At 36.6% G+C, this 19,458-nt stretch overlaps 1 protein-coding gene across 1 annotated transcript; it reads left to right on the top strand.

The window, feature by feature from the left end:
* The first annotated feature begins 9,721 nt into the window (after positions 1–9,721).
* LOC121412262 (protein lifeguard 2-like) lies at positions 9,722–16,868 on the top strand. Its single transcript, XM_041605160.1, has 10 exons — positions 9,722–9,781; positions 9,993–10,053; positions 10,548–10,626; positions 11,107–11,160; positions 12,056–12,146; positions 13,161–13,244; positions 14,213–14,254; positions 14,705–14,794; positions 15,634–15,681; positions 16,650–16,868. The coding sequence occupies exons 2-10, from the start codon at positions 9,999–10,001 to the stop codon at positions 16,791–16,793; spliced, it is 687 nt and encodes a 228-aa protein (XP_041461094.1). The 5' UTR covers positions 9,722–9,781; positions 9,993–9,998; the 3' UTR covers positions 16,794–16,868.
* The last annotated feature ends 2,590 nt before the right edge of the window (positions 16,869–19,458 follow it).

The raw sequence follows: 19,458 nt of genomic DNA, 5'->3' as shown, positions 1-19,458 counted from the left end.
GATTTTTTTTAATAAACCTAATTTAATATAATAAAATACAAAAGAACAAGTGGGGATATGACATCATCAATTTGCTCACTGAACATTCATGAAGACATGCCTAGAACTGTTTCACCGGAATAATCCAAATCTTTAAAATGCCATAACTTTGTTATTTGTTGTCCGATTTTGATCAAATTTTCAGGGTTTTTGTTTGTCTGATTTTTCTTTATCTGTTTAAGACATATCATTTTCAGCCCGGAGCATCCATTTAATCTAAGGAAATCATGATCTACCGCCCCCCGGGCTACCCCCCCCCTACTTTCAAGGGTGTTACTTACGCCCCAGATCAACCATTCATAAGTGATATCAGCTGACAGTTTTCATTAAAATAATTTATGCACGAGTAAACTTCCATTCACTATTATGTCCATGATATTAAGTAATATTTTTCCTTAAACAACCTATAGTCGCACCAATTCAATTTAGACGTTAATTTGTAGAAAATACACTGCAAAGCTCGTTTTGCAAACGAAATTTTTTTTGGTTTTGAAATTACTCTAACCCGACCGATATAGTAGGCTACAGAATAAGTGCCCGTTTTTGCTTTGCCGACAGGGCCTCGACACTCCGGGGTCGACCCCCCACTCCGGGGTCGGAAGGACCACATGCATGTTCCCCATATTTCCGGTAAAGGGATGGGTTTTTTTTATCTTTCTCTTTGGACTCCTGAGAAATTTTGAAATGGGGTTATGAAATATCTTAATAACATAGCAAAAATTGATCAAATCCCGGGATCAAATTCCTGCTAGTTGAAAGCTCATTCAGGATTATTTCATTTGGAAAAGTAGAGTACGGACCTTTTGTCTCATCTGAGATAGGGCGTACATTGGGCAGTGTTCCGGATTTATAGGGGGGTCTCCAAGGCAGAAAAAGCCCGCGAAAGGCCCTCGAAAGGGGGTTCAGAAATTTTGGCAGACCTTCGATAGGGGGGTGCTTTCAAAGAGAGGGAACGAGCATAGGCGTATCCTATATAACACTGAGGAGGGGGGGGGGTCGCGTCAAGTTCTCTGAAATTTTAATACTCAAAGTCAATAAAGTAGTCGCAAGTACAGACTTCTTTATTCTTTTTTTTATAAATGATTTGATATTTATTTTTTTTCTGAGAGAAGGCATTGATTCTTCAATTGATCTGATCAAGTGAACTCTAGAGAGGGTCTTAGAAGGAGGTGTGCTAAATCCTGATGCTAAATCCCTGATCCAAGTGCCCCCCCGATCGGGAATTGAAGATTGTAAAGAAGAGAAGGTCTTCACATTCGTGGATTATTGAAATCATTAGCCCACCTATTGCGTATTATGACAGCGTACATAGGCTCTATTAATCATCACAAAATTTTACTAAATTTTAAAATTCAATGACCTCATTAAATTTTGTTATCATTAAATAATATTTTCAGCATTTTGTTTGGTGAATTTACTATGTTTATATAGATCATATAATAATTTTTAGCCCGGTATACCCCATTTTATTTCTGTGCATTGTTTTACCTGGAAAACATTTTGTAAACATTATTATTCTGACTAAACACGCTTGAGTGCTTTGATAGGCCGAATTGTCTGAATGATTGTTTTATCTCGAAGAAAAGCATAAAATAAGAAGATAACGACTGGATTCATTAACTTCATAGTGTTCCAGACATCCTGTATTGCTGGGCTGCTCCATGCTGGCACTTATAAGTCTACCATAACACCCATAACACCTACCTGCAGGCATCCACCTGGCCCAGCTCACCAGCAATCGATCCCATTTGCAGTGAGAGGGAACGATTGTCTAAGAGGGTGCTGGTTTAATTGTTAATAAAAATTTAACAAGCCCCCCCCCCAAAAAAAAAAAAAAAGTCGTCATCACAAAAATAATGAAGGTAGATTTTGCCCCTTCCACCCAAAGAAAATGTTACTGTAGGTATGTTAATTTGGTATAAAGTATACCAACCAAATTTCCCTCAGCACCCCGCTTCCAGGGGCCATTTTATAAAGCTGTTCCTAAGTACGAATGACTTTACACATGACTGGCACTATCATTTCTTGTGCTAAATGATACTTCCTATTCAATTGATATAGGGCCTAAGAACAGGTTTCAGTCGTGCGTAAAGTTGAGCGTAACTTTACGAACAGCCAAGCGAACAGCTTTATGAAACACCACCAAGGGCATGTACTAGTATACAAATGATGCATGGGTTAGAGTGGGTCAGTACGTAGGAACTGTGTGCACAAGGTAACTTTGGCATGGTTTAACCCACGAGGCGCAGCCGAGTGGGTTTAGACCATAATGCCAAAGTTACCGCGTGCACACAGTTCCACTGACCCACGAAAGAAACCAATGCATCATCTGTTTTATAGAATGGAAAAAATTTATTGAATAAAATACAAAAATTAATGATTTACCGGATGCATGATAATTTCATGCGTCCGGTAAATTCAATTTACCGGACGCATGAAAAAATTTACCGGACGCATGATTTTTTTTACCGGACGCATGATTTATTTACCGGATGCATGAAAATTCCAAAATGTAATGCAGACTCTTTGATAACCCTGGACAACATTAATATGGGCTTAACTGCATAATATGTTGGCACAAAGGCATTATTATACCCAAAATGCCAAATACAGCTTTGCATTGACAAGATCTTGAGGCAGCCTCCGACCTCCAATAGCTGTGTGTGTATGCCCGGGCCGCGCCGGGGGCCAGCGCTTGCAGCTGCCTGGGCCTGCAGTGCAGTGGAGAATTTGGCTGTTCACAGCTCAGGGCAGTAGATCTAACATTAGATCGTATGTCTGGACTTCTCAACTAACAAGTATGCGGGCAGTTTTAATCCCAATGACAATTACGGTACCGTATTTGTACTTACAGATCATTTTGCATCCTTTATTTGATTCATTCTGCCTTGATCGAAAATTCAAAATTTTGACGTAAACAAGCGTAACAGTACATGCGCGATGACATCACAATGACCTTTTCGGGCGATAGCTTGTTTACAGTGGATATCGTTTTGATTATCGGGATATCGTTCATGCAGCCCAGTAAAAATTCTTGCATAGCTCTCAACCAATCAGATTGCAGGGATTTTCTCATCCATTCTATAATATATAGAGGCAAATCATTGCTGTCTTGTAGGCGGAGACTCGAGCATTCATAAGTTTATCGTCAAACTCCAAGATGTTGGCGCCTCCCATGTAGTGATCTATATGCAATCTCATTGGCTGAGAGTAGGCAAGCAGAAACCAACTACAGTCGCGCACTGCAATACGAGCAATCTTCTCGCTTAGTCTCTATAGCACCGTTTAGCGCAGCCTCCCATGAAGTGATCCATTTGTGATATCATTGGTTGAAAGGAGACATGCAAAAACCATTAGAACTCATTCACATCGCGATTCGGACATGAGCAAACTTTTCGCCAATCACGAGCACCGCCCAGCATAGCACCTCCCATGAAGTGATCCATCCGCAGTCTCATTGGTTGAAAATAGGCATGCACAAACCATAGGGACACACACAAATGTACGTACTCTAATTGAATCCAGAGACACACAGTCACGCACTGCAACTCGGGCATGCGCAAACTTTTCGCCAATCACGAGCACCGCCCAGCGTAGCACCTCCCATGAAGTGACCCATCCACAATCTAATTGGTTGAAAATAGGCATGCACAAACCATAGGGACACACACAAATGTACGTACTCTAATTGAATCCAGAGACACACAGTCACGCACTGCAACTCGGGCATGCGCAAACTTTTCGCCAATCACGAGCACCGCCCAGGAACAAAATCCAATTGAAACCAGTTGGATTTCCAACTGGTTTTCAATTGGTTTCAACTGGTTTCAATTGGTTTTAACTGGAATTAAGCAATTTCCAGTTGAAACCAATTGAAACCAGTTAGGCAACTGGAAATCCTAACTGGAACCAGTTGGGCAACTGGAAATCCTAACTGGAACCAGTTGGGTAACTGGAAATGACTTCCAACTGGAAATGATTTCTAACTGGAACCAGTTGGGTAACTGGAAATCCTAACTGGAACCAGTTGGGCAACTGGAGATGACTTCTAACTGGAAATGAATTCTAACTGGAACCAGTTGGGTAACTGGAAATCCTAACTGGAACCAGTTGGGCAACTGGAAATCCTAACTGGAACCAGTTGGGTAACTGGAAATGATTTCTAACTGGAACCAGTTGGGTAACTGGAAATCCTAACTGGAACCAGTTGGGCAACTGGGGATGACTTCTAACTGGAACCATGCAGTTGGGTAACTGGAAATCCTAACTGGATCCAGTTGGGTAACTGGAAATCCTAACTGGATCCAGTTGGGTAACTGGAAATGATTTCCAATTGGTTTCCAATTGGAAATTTTCCAGTAACCCAACTGGATCCAATTGAAACCAGTTAATTTGCATATTTTTTGCCAGTGTGCACTTATTAATGTTTTATCAGATTTATCCTAATTTACATTGTATCTATTGATTTTTTTTCAATTTGAAGTACCACACTTTTTTCAGATAAGTTTTTAGAATACTTAGCAGTGAAAACCATGTTCATAAATGTTAAAGATTATAATTAGAACAGATTAAAAGATAATTAGTACACCACTAACTGTTACCGAATTACATCAAATAAAAATACATATATTTGAAGATCTTCCATATACATGTATACATATGAAAGTCTGTGTTTTATCAATGCCCTTTACATTGGTATTAACAGACATATAACACTGCTTCTGTGTTGGCATGAGCAATATTTATAGTGCAAATGTTAATTAATTTGTAACTAATTAAGTTCATTCCAACTGGAAGTTCCAATTGGATCCAGTTGGAAACCAATTGGTTTCAACTGGTTCCAGTTGAAACCAGTTGCCTCCAATTGGTTTCAACTGGAACCAATTGAAACCAGTTGCCTCCAATTGGATTCAACTGGTTTTAATAGGGAAATTGGAACAACTGGAACCAATTGAAAACCAATTGAAACCAATTGCCAACTGGTTCCAGTTGGCCAACTGGTTTTAACTGGAACCAATTGGCAACTGGTTTTCAATTGGAACCAGTTGTTCCAATTTCCCTATTGAAACCAGTTGGCCAACTGGTTTCAATTGGTTTTGCTGTAATTGGTTTTAACTGGATTTTGGTCCTGGGCGCCAGCGTAGCACCTCCCATGAAGTGACCCATCCACAATCTAATTGGTTGAAAATAGGCATGCACAAACCATAGGGACACACACAAATGTACGTACTCTAATTGAATCCAGAGACACACAGTCACGCACTGCAACTCGGGCATGCGAAAACTTTTCGCCAATCAAGAGCACCGCCAATCGTAGCACCTCCCACATGTCCCATGAAGTGATCGATCCGCAATCTCATTTGTTGAAAATAGGCACTCACAGACCTGTATGGACTCTGATTGAATCCAGAGACACACAGTCACGCACTGCGACCACTTTCTTTTATTTCCGTGACTGCGACTCGGGCATGCGCAAACTTTTCGCCAATCACATCGAGCACCGCCAAGCGTAGCGCCTCCCATGAAGTGATCAATCTGCAATCTTATTGGCGGAAAAAAATGCATACACATTCCATTGGGACTCACGAATGTATCGAAACCATTGCATCTGTCAATCAAAACATGATTATTTTTTTCAATTCCCTGCGCAAGTCATGGATGTTAATTTCCCAGTGAATTAAGTATACCGCAGTGGCGCGTGCACGGTCCATCATGTCCATAAAGAATCGATCATTTGTATTTTATTTTAGCAGACATTTATATCGCTTTATGATAACGCCCGCCGATTTCATTATGAAATGAATTGATCAAGTTCCAATCTTTAAAAAAAAAATCATATTTTACTTCATTTATTAATATATTATGCATTGACTTCTCCAGAAATTGAGGTTGCAGAATTTTTCAACGTCGTCGTGGATTCGGGTTCTTGAATAGCTCCCTCTTGCGGCAAGGATTATCTAAGGTGGCATTATCAAGTTTTACAGTTCAGCAATACTGTATTTCATTTGTGAGAACAATTACCAAGGAGTTGGAAGCTCCTTGCAATTACGCACGTCGTCATGAATATTCATTATAGGTGGGCTGATGATGTCACTTGCCCACTTTTTTTTTATGTTATTACATGAAATAAGGCGTAATATTAATACAAATAATTTAACCCATTTAAGTGCTAGTCTTGAAAATATCGACTGGTCCTGTGTTTATGAAATAGAAGACATCAACTCTTGTTACGATAAATTCTGTGATTTGCTTTCAGGCCAACTTGACATTTACCTTCCAAAACAGAGAAACAATAAGATGAATTACAAAAAGTCCCCTAGATTACCATGGATATCAAAATCCATACTACGGTCAATAAATCGGAAAAATAACCTGTATTACAAATATAAATCAAAAGGAACGCAAAAAACAGAGCAAAATACACATCCTATAAAAACACTTTAACTAAAATTATTCGTATTGAAAAGAAAAAATACTTTGAAAATAAGCTACAATTACATAAACATGATATGCGAAACACCTGGAAAATTCTCAAGCAAGCTATGAATGTCTCAGAAAATAAAGACATTATAACAGAAATTAGATCTAACGATGAGATCATTCAACAGCCTGTTACCATTGCTAATATATTTAATGACCATTTTTCATCGATCGGAAATAACCTCGCTAAAAATATAGCGCCCTCAAACAAACATTTTGCCGAATTTCTTGCCCCGCCCAATCCGAACTCAATATTTTTATGCCCTACTTCCCCTCATGAAATTACTGATATTGTCTCAAACCTCGATAATAAAAGAAGTTCTGGCTATGATGACATCAATAATCTAATACTTAAAACTATCATTCCATATATTGCAGAACCACTTGCTTACATCTTCAATATGTCTTTAATTCATGGACAAGTCCCCAATTCCCTGAAAATTGCTAAAGTTATTCCAATTTTTAAGAAAGGCGATAAATCTAGCATTAACAATTATCGGCCAATATCCCTCTTACCGTGTTTTGGTAAAATTTTGGAAAAAATAATATATAACAGAACAATCAAATTTTGTTGTGATAATAACATTTTCTCTAATTTCCAATTTGGTTTTAGAGAAAAGCATAGTACAGTTCATGCATTATTATCTTTTGTTGAAAAAGTTACTCATGCAGTCGATCAGTCTTCCCATATGGTTGGTATTTTCCTGGACTTCTCCAAGGCCTTCGATACAATAAACCACGACATTCTACTTCATAAACTTTCGCATTATGGTATTCGTGGGAAGGCCTTGGATTGGTTCAGGAACTACCTTTCCAACAGAAAACAATTTGTTTCTTTCAATGATCACCCCTCAAATATGTGCAATATTAGCTGTGGTGTGCCGCAAGGAAGTATCCTGGGACCACTCCTCTTTATTTTGTATATAAATGACTTTAGCAGAGCATCCAGTATTCTATCTTTCATTATTTTTGCGGATGACACAAATTTATTTTTTTCCCACAAGAATCCGCTTACTCTTGCTGAAATAATAAATTATGAATTAACTAAAGTTTTGAGTTGGATTAGAGCTAACAAATTATCAATCAATCTTCAAAAAACCAAATACATGGTATTCAGTAATACTATAGATTCGTTGCCTCTTGATATATGTATTGAAGATATTCAGCTGGAAAGTGTTTCGTCAATCAAATTCCTGGGTGTCCATGTAGATAACAAACTCTCCTGGAAATGTCACATTGACAATATTTGCAAAACCATCTCTCGTAACATAGGCATCATAAATAGGTTAAAAACATTTATTCCTGTTACCTCTCTACTAACTCTATATTCTTCTCTTATATTACCATATCTCAACTACGGAATCCTGGTTTGGGGCAATACACACCAAAATTTACTAAACAGAATATTACTACTACAAAAGAAAGCTCTTCGTATCATTTCATTTTCACATCCCCGTTCTCACACTGACCCGCTATTCCTCGAATATAATTTGTTTAAAATCCAAGACTTGTATTTATTTCAACTAGGACAGTTTATGTACAACTATAAAAACGACATGATTCGCTCCGTATTCCACGATATGTTTCTTCAAAATAACAGTAATCATACATATCCTACCAGACATGGCGATCACTTTCATCTACCAATGCTAAGAACTATTTTTGCTCAAAGTACTTTCATTTTTACAGCCCCAAAATTCTGGAACTCTCTCCACAATGATATTCAACAGGCCCCCTCCATTAACTCCTTTAAGAGAAAATTAAAAGTATTTTTGTTAGTATCCTACAAACGAAGTTGATTTGTTTGTAGGTCCTGATTGTCTTGTATCCATCTTGTATTTAACACTAAATTTTCCTTTATCACCCGGGTATCAATCCCAAATCTGTGTTTTCATGCTAGCGCTCTCGTTGATCCATGTTCAAATTTTGTTCTCCCCCCCTCTCTCTCTCCCTCTCCCTCTATCGGTCAGCCTAATTCTTTTTTCTCTCTCTCTCTCCTCCATCCTCTAATATGTCACTATATTGTTTTCTTTGTTCGCGTGTCTGTATGTGTGTGTGTCTTTGATAATACATGTCCCATATTTTTGTCACCTTATTTCCATTTTTGCTATCATTTCCTTTCTTACTCTAAAATAGTTTTTCCTATTTTATTTATCACATTTTACTTTCCCATTTTTATGATATTGTATATTCGTTCAGCCGAATGAATTTCCATATTTACTTAATTTTTATTGCTTTGTCTTGTCTTAATTGCTTTATATAAATTATTTATTCAACTAGCTATAGGGGATCCACGCTCTACAAGCAATGCTTTTTTAGTGGATCCCCTCATTTCCATATACGCTCATACAAGCGTTTGTTATATAATTATGCTAAGTTAAAAATTATTTTGTATTCGTACTTTGATTTGTATTTGCATTCGATTTATATTTGTTTTGGAAATGAAATAAATTTCTTGAATCTTGAATTGAATCTTGAATCTTGAATCTTGAAATCATAATAATTTCACAATATCTTCTATTGTGTGTGTGCCTGTGATTATGCCCGGATAATGTCTCCATTGCCTATAGTATGTTGCACCAATAATTGTCGGTACAATACAATATTTTAAATTATTGGAGGACAACATCTGAATGAGCATGATTTCTTATAATGAAATACAAAGAACACGTGGGGATTATGTCGCTTATGTGAGAAATGATAGATAAAACGAAACTGAAAGTGAAGAAGGCAAATGTGATAAATTATGCAAGGGACACAATCGTTGATGATAAATTTTGGGAAAAACCACTCAGCGTAGACGTTTGTAATTACGTGGGATGGTTAAACAAGTTTATCATGAAAGGACTTTGTATCTGAATCCCGGACCTCGTAGCACAAAGGTTACTGATTAATCAGTACTCTTGATATTGACGAATAATTGTACATTGTAGACAATGCAATCAATCGCAACAAAATGTTTATGATGATTGCCAAGCTTTGTATTACGGGCCCCTATCATGCCTATGGTTAATGATAAACTTCATGGTGGACAGGTAGCGATTACACCGGGCGCGGTTAAATACAATGTACAATCACACCTAATGAAACTGACGCCAAACCGACCGATGGTATGTCATTGGTAATAACGTAATAGCTGTGATCGGCCAGGTGTCGTTTCCATTGATGTGACCGTACTTTATAGCATGGGTCATTATGGGGTTTGAATAGCAATCTAGTAAGGAGTAACATTGACGCTGCACATAGGATATCGTCACATTTGGTACGTTCGTTTGGCTATATTCATGTTTTTTATCTTTTGTTTTTTTAAAGATTATTATGCTGGATTCTATAATTTCTTTAAATACATTTGTTAAGTTTATAACCTTTCCTGGGCGAATAAAAATCTATTTGAACATAGAAGATTATTTTGTATCACTCGGAATAAAATTCATACGGTATCTATGCTTTTTTTTTTACTTCCGCTCATCAAGGTTACAATGGATTCCGAGTATGGAGACAACTTTGATTTTGTGGAGAAGGAGATACGGCATGGTAAGATAAACCAGTCTTAAGTTCTTAGTTTGGAATATGTATTGACTTTACTTCTGCATGGTAATAATGATTATTATCAAGCGATACCTCCCAAAATATAAGTTCTAAAGGAAGAGCCTAGGAACCATTTTGAAAATGGGGGATGGGGTCTGACCTTGCAAACAAAAACCCAAAAACACACACAACTGGAAAGATTATGTTAATTTTTTACTCTTTTACATTTCTTTAAAAGGAAAATGGGGGTGTGGCTGAAGCCCCGTTTCTACGACTCCTGAAAAGCTGGACAAGAGACAGGGCCATTGTCAATGCTCACTCTCTTCGCTCACTCAAACAGACCTAAGTGGTCCTGGCGGCAGTCATGTGGCGTGTTCATTTACTTAGTTTGAATTACTTTACCCGTTGACAAAAGCCTTTTTTTGTTCATTCACGTAATCCACATGCGTTGAAATATAAGTTGTATATTATTATGATCAACTTTATTTTTTTCCTTTCAGCCTTCATCAAAAAAGTTTATGCAACACTGACCTTGCAACTGGCCATCACAATTGGAATAATTTGCCTCTTCTTCTTTGTGTAAGCTGCTATTTTTAATTTGAAAAAAAAATGCTTTCCTAACTAGCAATCATAGTGATAACTGTCTGCAGCAAAAATTGTAGGCCCTTTATCTATCTAATTTGTTTAAGGAGTAGACATTATTACCAATTGAGAAACAGCCAGAATGCTGTCAAATTTAGGCACAACGGACGACGTTCTATTACAGAATATAATTTCCATCATTTCTTGTCATTTCACTGTGACAACAGTGTTTGTATCCGTCATGTAAGGTGATTGAATTCTTTCATAACCCATGATGACAGGTAGGTTTAGTCTCAGAAGTTAGGCAAATAATTATTATGAATTAGTAAGAAAATGTCGCATTCATCCATAAAGTGAATAACACTTTGTATTCACCCCCATATAAATATTTCCATTCATGCCAATTATCATGATTATTAGTGTTAATAAGCAATGCCCCACACGCTTTCCTTAAAGATTTCATTATCTCCTCTACAGTGATGAAGTGAAGGAGTATGCCCAGCAAAATTACTGGTTGTTTTGGACTGCATTGTAAGTATACTAAATGTTATCTATAGCATGGTAAATTTAGTAGTAATTTTGTAAAGTAATTTGCAACAGCAGCAACAACATCAACAGCAGCAGCAGCAGTAATAGCAGCAGTAGTAGTAGTAGTAGTAGTAGTAGTAGTAGTAGTAGTAGTAGAAGTAGTAGTAGTAGTAGTAGTAGTAGTAGTAGTAGTAGTAGTAGTAGTAGTAGTAGTAGTAGTAGTAGTAGTAGTAGTAGTAGTAGTAGTAGTATAGTAGTAGTAGTAGTGGTGGTGGTATAGTAGTAGTAGTAGTAGTAGTAGTAAAGTACTAGTAGTTGCAGTATTTGCTGTAGAAGTATAGTAGTAGTAGTATATAGTAGAAGTAGAAGTATTAGTAGTAGTAGTAGTAGTAGTAGTGGTAGTAGTGGTAGTAGTAGTAGTAGTAGTAGTAGTAGCAGCAGTAGTAGTAGTATAGTAGTAGTAGTAGCGGTGGTGGTAGTAGTAGTAGTAGTAGAAGTAGTAGTAGTAGTTGTAGTAGTAGCAGTAGTAGCAGTAGAAGCAGTAGTGTAGTAGTAGTAGTAGTAGTAGTAGTAGTGTAGTAGTAGTAATAGTAGTAGTAGTAGTAGTAGTAGTAGTAGTAGTAGTAGTAGTAGTAGTAGTAGTTTATAGTAGTAGTAGTAGTGGCGTAGTAGTAGTAGTAGTAGTAGTAGTAGTAGTAGTAGTAGTAGTGGCGGTAGTAGTAGTAGTAGTAGTAGTAGAAGTAGTTGCAGAAGTAGTAATGGTAGTAGTGGTAGTAGTGGTAGTATTATTATTAGTAGTAGTAGTAGTAGTAGTAGTAGTAGTAGTAGTAGTAGTAGTAGAAGTGATAAGTGATTACTTGATTTTAATTTTACTATTTTTTCATATCATTAATGGCAGCTCATTAACTTTCGTCTTAATCATCGTTCTGGCATGCGCCTCCGATCTTCGCAGGCGCTCTCCGGCCAACATCATTTGTCTCATGTTATTTGTAAGTGAAATTTGATTTACTTCAATATTATCATACTATTTTCTTTTAAAATCTATTTTCATATTTTGTATAATATCTTCCCCTTTTCCAATGACTAATTCTCTGTCAAAATGTACATATGATTTCGCCATGGATCAGATCTATGGTGTTCTTTCTCGGTAATGTAATTATTGACAAAAAAAAATCCATTGAAGACTTTCTTACAAATTTAGTAAATGTAAACCAGCAAGCAATAATGTTTCTCCAACCCATGATTAAGAAATGGTTCTAACCCCCCCCCCCAAAAAAAAAAAAAAAGAGAAAGGCATGAGAATTCGAATGAGAAAAAATTGTCGAGTGCATTAAGTTTCTACATGCAGTTGTAAATCTTATCCATAATAGATATCATTAAATTTAAAGTGAATCTTTTATATGACTTATATGTAATGATAATACTCTTTCTTTTCTCTTTGACAAAGAATTTCATAAAGGAACAAATTTATATTGACAGAATGATACTAAACAAAGACCAAAGAAAGAGATCTATATAAATGGGTATTGGGTTGATTATATAAAACAGATCGATTAATAGGAAGATGAATGAATGCATGGATGAATGAATGAATGGATCAATGGATCAATGAATGGATGGATGGATGGGTGGATAGATGGATGTATGGATGGATGGATTGATGGATGGATGGATAGATGGATGGATTGGATGGGTGGATGGATTGGATGGGTGGATAGATGGATGGATGGATATTTGGTTATGAATGGGTCAATAACTTCACTTTGAGGGACGTAATAGTATAGACATTTTGTCATAATTATTTCAAAACTGTAATTAATTCCTGGCAAAGTCCCAGATAACATGAAAATTGCGAAGGTGCATTGGATACAAGACACCGACACGTTGAATTTTAATTCAATTCAATCTACTTATTGTCGTATATTCATTTAAAAAACATACAAATTGTCATTAATTCATATAAATTTGAAACATTAACGGTCGATTTTTTATTTTTTTGATAGACAATATGTGAGGGCATCCTGCTCGGACTGACATGCACTTATTATGAAGGCACCGAGGTACTCCTTGCTATCGGCATAACAGGAGTAAGTATATCTGCACTTAGAGAGAGGGAGATGTTTTATATTGAGAAATGGGGTATAAAAGTCGAGGAGAGACAGAAAACGCATGGAAATGAGAGGGAAAGGGAGAGAGGGGAGAGGGATGTACGTCAAGACAATACTACTTTAAGGTATTCAGAAGTCAACTTCGTGTGATAACTGTAAAGCCCAAAGACTTACCAAAATTTCTGTTAGACCTACAAGATAACTTAGAATCAATCAGTCCATTCTTTTATTTTCGAACTTTAAAAAAATATTCAAAAGTGAGGGAAGGACTGATCAATGGTTTACTTTGACCATGAAATTTCTGTCATAAAGATGGAACACTTTAGTTTGTTTCAATTTTTTCCAGCCAACTTTTTCGTCAGTGCACGTAATATTCCTAGTTTTTGCACCACAGGTCCTAACTTCCTCAACACTACCTTTCACCTACCCCCCCCCCCTGGTTTGGGGTCCATTACGTTGACGAGGGCCAACGTCCCATGACATCGAGGAACGAGTTTGAGGTGTATTGAGTTTTGATTCATAAACTAGATTTTGGTATCTGACTATAAAGTACAATTTACTCATATAGGTCCTGTTGATATGTCAGATGTTCAAAGTTTAGATAAATTATGACATGAGAAGAATTTACACGAAGCATCTTGTCAGGGACGTCACTGATGACTTGCTCTGAGCCAATCAGATGCCAGGCTCTTAGTAGCTTGTAACGGTATTCATAGAAAACCATTTTGTTTCATAAAATGTTCCCATCTTGTCTCACTGGCAAGCAATGTTCATATCTTACCCAGATAGTAAGCGGGATGTGAAATTCTTGGTTAATTCCTTTGGTATTGCAAGATTCACTCCCAAGCCGTACCCAGCTGTTTTTCTCTTTTATTGAAACAGTATTATCTATATCAGGAATAAAATCTTATTTGCATTTTTTAATATTTTTTTTTTTATTTCAATAGATCATCACGCTGGCGTTGACTATATTCGCTTTCCAAACCAAGGTATGTTTGATTATGATCCACAATTCTTTAATCTATTATGTTTGTGTTCTGTTTCTGCAATCTATATATTGATTGATTGCATTTTTTTTTTCAATCCAAATTAACAAAAGTTACAATGTAAAGCATAACACAAAATATCATATACAGAAATGAAAAAAGGGAACCCACTGGAAAAGCAAAGCTTGTTAGTATGGGTTCCCTGCAATAGTATCCCGGATGTGAAATTGTCGGTTAATTTATTCATTTGGTATTGCGAGGTTCACTCCCAAGCCGTACCCAGCTTTTTTTTCTTTCAATGAAACAGTATTATCTATATCAGGAATAAAATCTTATCTGCATATATAATATACTATATATTTTTTTGGTAATTTTAAGCCAATGTTGATCTGTCGTTTACTTGATATTTTTGTATCAATAGTGTCAATATTTGATATGATTATATTTTACCAGATTGAGTTCACATTCATGGCTGGTACCCTATACGTTCTGTTGATTAGTCTCATCATGTTTGGATTATTTGCTGCTATCTTCAGGTCTGAGGTAAAGCTTATACCCGCAATAATTATTAAATACCAATATAGAGTAAGAAAAAAGTACAAGGCGGTTTTATGTGGTGCTATTTCCAGGTCTGAAGTGAAATTATATCCAAAATAATTATAAAAAGCCCAATATAAACTTTTTAAGTTTTGAAGGTTTTATTTGGAGCTATTTTTAGGTTTAAGGTAAAATTTATGCCCTGAATAATTAGAAAATCCTAATATTTTTTTAAGTTGTGCGTGTTTTGTTCGCTGTGATATTTGGAAAAGGGAGGGTGTGAATAAACGTAAATAAAATTATTCATAGGTTAATTTGGATATAGGATTACACAGATATGGATGGGAATAATCCCTCACCAAATATGGACATGATGTACAAAATATAATCTTTACTGTAAAGAAACAAACTTGTACCGGAACTCGTTATTGGAGGAGAATCTTTATCATTAATTTTTAGAACAATAATAAATATTTTCAGAAAATAAAGATAGCTGAATAGAACAATTGCTGAATTTGGTCCTCGTGTTATTTTGACGTTGTATATACAGACATTTCCCGTTCTGTTACGGTAACTCCCGTGGGAATTAGGCAGGACAGTTTTCTGCTGCATAACGCTAAGCTGGTAATAACAATTATAGGAGTCATCATCGGGCCTTTATTTTATCAAAGAAGAGATAATGGCTGAGCGGGGGTTCCGAACCCACAACCTGTCGATCTCTAACCACACAATCCGTATGTTGTTCAATTTTTATGATTTCGTAATAAATTGCAGTGATTTTTCGATCCAAAAATGCTTACCATGATTTCTTCACATTGAAATATAAACATTCTCTGTTTATCAAGGTTCTGTATATGTTCTACTGCGCAGCGGGAGCATGTCTCTTCAGTGTGGTGAGTATACTTTCGAGTAATTCTTTTTATTCAGTTTTTATCAGGGGTGGCGGAGCGAAGTTGAAAGTGGGGGGGGGGAGCGGGCAAAGGGCACCCTTTTTTGAAAAGGCCACTATCTTAAAATAAAGACAAAAATGACATATCTACAGTGGCATAATTGGGCAAAATTTTTGTGGGGGCTAGATATGTCGTACATGAATTAATAAGAAGCTGCGGGAGAGCGAAGCGAGCGAGCAAAAAAATGTGACAGGTTTTGACAACTAATATTAAAAAATAATATCGTATTTCACCCTCCTCTCTTTCCTTTTCTCTTTTTTTGTCGTGAAAAAACTTGAGGAGGGGCAAGTCCCCATCTGTTCACCTCTTCTTATCTAGCCCTCTCACATGACTCGTAAAGCTTAAGGCACGTAGGATTATCTTCACAAGTTTTGTATATAAAAATGAGAACATTATTTTCTTGTTTCAAAGGTTATAACTCGGTAACACGTAAAATGGGCCCTTCTCAGGTGAAAGGGGCACAGAACACGTTCGTGAGGGGGCATTTTTCTTGCATTAAAAAGGACACCTTTTCAGTGCCTCAAAAAGGATCGCCGCTCCTGGTTTTTGCGTAAACCTTTTGCGTAAACCTTTCCAAAGTTATCATCGTGGTAATTCAAACTTATAAGACATACACCTATCAATATTCTTAAAAAATGACTAAAAAAAAATTAGGAAAGCACTAGACAGAAATATCACGGGAGTGTGTCATGTCCGAAAAGTTGTCTGATCTGACAAATTCCATGGTTCTAATTGGCTGATATCTGTCTGATACAACAGGGCTTGCAGGATAAAATGTCCGACAATTAGTTGTTTCATGAAACACTGTATAACTCTATTCACTTGACTAAGATTTTCTTGTCCCTACCCCTCTCAATTAATGTATCCCGGCGCCGCCCCTAATAATGTTCTATTCTCTTTGCAACTTTCAGTATATTGTCTTCGACACTCAGCTTTTACTCGGGGGCAAACATCGGTACTCCATCTCACCCGAGGAATACATCTTCGCCGCACTCAACCTTTATCTCGACATCATCAACCTCTTCCTTTTCCTTCTTCGACTCTTCGGCAAATAATAGACACGGCCTGGTAGCTAGTCTATAGTGCTGTATAACGATTTGAAATGGAGGGGGGGGTGGGGGGGGGGGGACGACCCCCCAAAAATCAGTCATTTTTAACGGTGTCATGCACTATTATGGAAAAAGTGGGGTGGAGCCCCCGGCTCCCTGTTCCGCATCACCTGCTATGGGCAACGAATGAAAGGAAATGTGTTGAATTCATGCTAATACTATTTTGTCCATGCTATATTGATTTTTTAACAATGGAACTGTATGTAGTTTGACTACGTAGGAATCTCTCGAATGAGCCAGCATGAGTGTTAAAGGGCAAGTTCATCCCCAGAAGAAGGCTTGATTAAGTGAAAGAGAAAAATCAAACTATCAAAACGCTGAAAATTTCATCAAAATTTGATGTAAAAAAAGGAAGTCAAGGGCATGGTATTTTAGAGTATCACTCAATTTCATATCCTCGTCTGTATGCAAATGGCGGAACCGATGACGTCACCTACCCACTATTAATTTTGCTTTAGTGAAATGTGATGTATAAGTTAATTTTACCTCATCATGCTCATTATAATGTGAAACAATATTGATTCCCTCTTCAGAATGTAGGATTCATATTACTGCAAACTATTGTGAAGATGTTTCCCTATTGCCAAACCTGCAAAATTTGAAATATTCTTTCTATAATAAAATAATAATATATAGAAAAAAAAAAATATTGAGTATGTGACATCATCGATGTCACATCGATGACATCATCAATGCCACATAGCACATCACCCGTGTTGTGCATAACTGGTGAACATGATCGAAATTTTAAAATGTCATAACTTTCTATATTTTTATCCAATTTTGATGAATTTTTCAGCGTTATACTCATTTAACTTTCCCCTATTCATCCAAATCAATTTTTGTAGGGATGGGCGTGTCCTTTAAATATACATCTCGTGCTTATATAGACAGTCTAAAGTCTGATGGGTGGAAAAGCTTATCAATATAAAAGCAAATATTGAGAGATTCTCTCGCATCTCACTCTCTCTCTCGCATCAGTTGGTATTTGCCGGAATTGAAATTCTTGGACTTCTTACAATTATTATTGACTGCTGGAATTTTTATTGATTTGAGGGTTCGTTTCTAGGATTTCTGAATACATACATTCATGAACGTTTTACAAATACAGCATGGTAACATATGATTGTGGCGCATACACGCACTTTACGCTAACAAAATTGTTTCCTAATTGTTTATGCTAAATCATCCAAATGAGATGCATATAATGCTAGTATATTGACCATTTGTTCCTCAAACTAAAGCCAATCTATTAATGCCAATCTTATTTTAAAAAATGACAAAGAATTTTAAATATTCTAAGAGTGTTTTGTCAAAAGTAAGCCTTTTTGTTTGGTATTAGTTGTGTATTTATTACAAAATCAAATTCAATATCGATATCAATCCAAGAATTAACCCATTAATAATTTTACCTAATGGTTGAATTGATCAATTTTATTCTGCCCTACAAATTATATGTATTAATTTAAATTCAGAAAATTTGGAGTGTACGAGTAAGCTCCTTGAGATTGGCTTTACTTTTATTTATAATGCATGATACTTAAAAATATACACGAGTTACTATAAATCCTGATTACTTTGCAGTCATAATCTGGTCTTGTGCATCTTGTGAAGTTTTTGAATTGTACTGTATGGCGATTGGCGATTGTTGAATTTGTATTTATATTTGCTTGAAGTTTTTTTTTTAAAGTGGTGTATTGATATGCTTTGTAGGCAATATTTTCTTGTAAAAAAGAACAGTACTTGCAAATCATTTAAAAATGTAGAAGTAATGTCGATACCATATAATTATTTATGTGTAAAATTCGACACAAAATTATTAATAAATATGAATCTAAATAATTTTTGGATGGTGCAAATTGTTTTCTCTTGAATATCTTTATTCAAATTGCTATTACCATCACCATTAAGATTGCCATAATCAACATCATCATCATCATTACCACCACCACCACCACCATCACCATCACATCTTCATCATCATCATCATCACCAAGATCACTATCACCATCATCATTACATCATCCTTGTCATCATCATCACCACCATCACATCACCATCATCATCATCGTTCTCCTTATCTTTCCTCCTAGTCCTCCTGCTTCACCTTCATCACAACCACCATCATCACCACCGCAACCACCACCACCATCATCACCACCGCAATCACCATCACTACCACCACTGCCACCACCATCATCATTACCGAAACCACCACCACCATCATCACCACCGCAATCACCATCACTACCACCACCATCATCATTACCGAAACCACCACCACCATCATCACCACCGCAATCACCATCACTGCCACCACCATCATCATTACCGAAACCACCACCGTCGCCATCATTATCACCATCACCATCACCGCCACCAACCCAACAGTCCCAATCACCACCACCATGATCATCAATATCATCATCTTCATTTCAACATAAGCATTTTCATCACTGACTTATCCCTTTATATGTTCTTATCTTCCCCATCAATGCACGCACCACTGGAAACTGCCTAAGTCAATAACTAATACTCAATCTGCAATCAACCAGTACAAAAATAAACAAAATTCAATATACATACTCTGTAGTAAATATGTCAATAATAT

This window comes from Lytechinus variegatus, chromosome 3 (assembly GCF_018143015.1).
Source record: "Lytechinus variegatus isolate NC3 chromosome 3, Lvar_3.0, whole genome shotgun sequence".
NCBI lineage: Eukaryota > Metazoa > Echinodermata > Echinoidea > Temnopleuroida > Toxopneustidae > Lytechinus > Lytechinus variegatus.
Note: the sequence above shows the minus strand (reverse complement) of the source record. Positions and strands in the feature narration are given on the sequence as shown.

Excerpts from the sequence above, each read along its gene's own strand:
- LOC121412262 (XM_041605160.1), top strand. The coding sequence starts at position 9,999 with ATGGATTCCGAGTATGGAGACAACTTTGATTTTGTGGAGAAGGAGATA. Across the intron at positions 12,147-13,160 it reads TCATTTGTCTCATGTTATTT|ACAATATGTGAGGGCATCCT; the intron begins GTAAGTGAAATT and ends TTTTTTTGATAG. Across the intron at positions 14,795-15,633 it reads CTGCTATCTTCAGGTCTGAG|GTTCTGTATATGTTCTACTG; the intron begins GTAAAGCTTATA and ends CTGTTTATCAAG.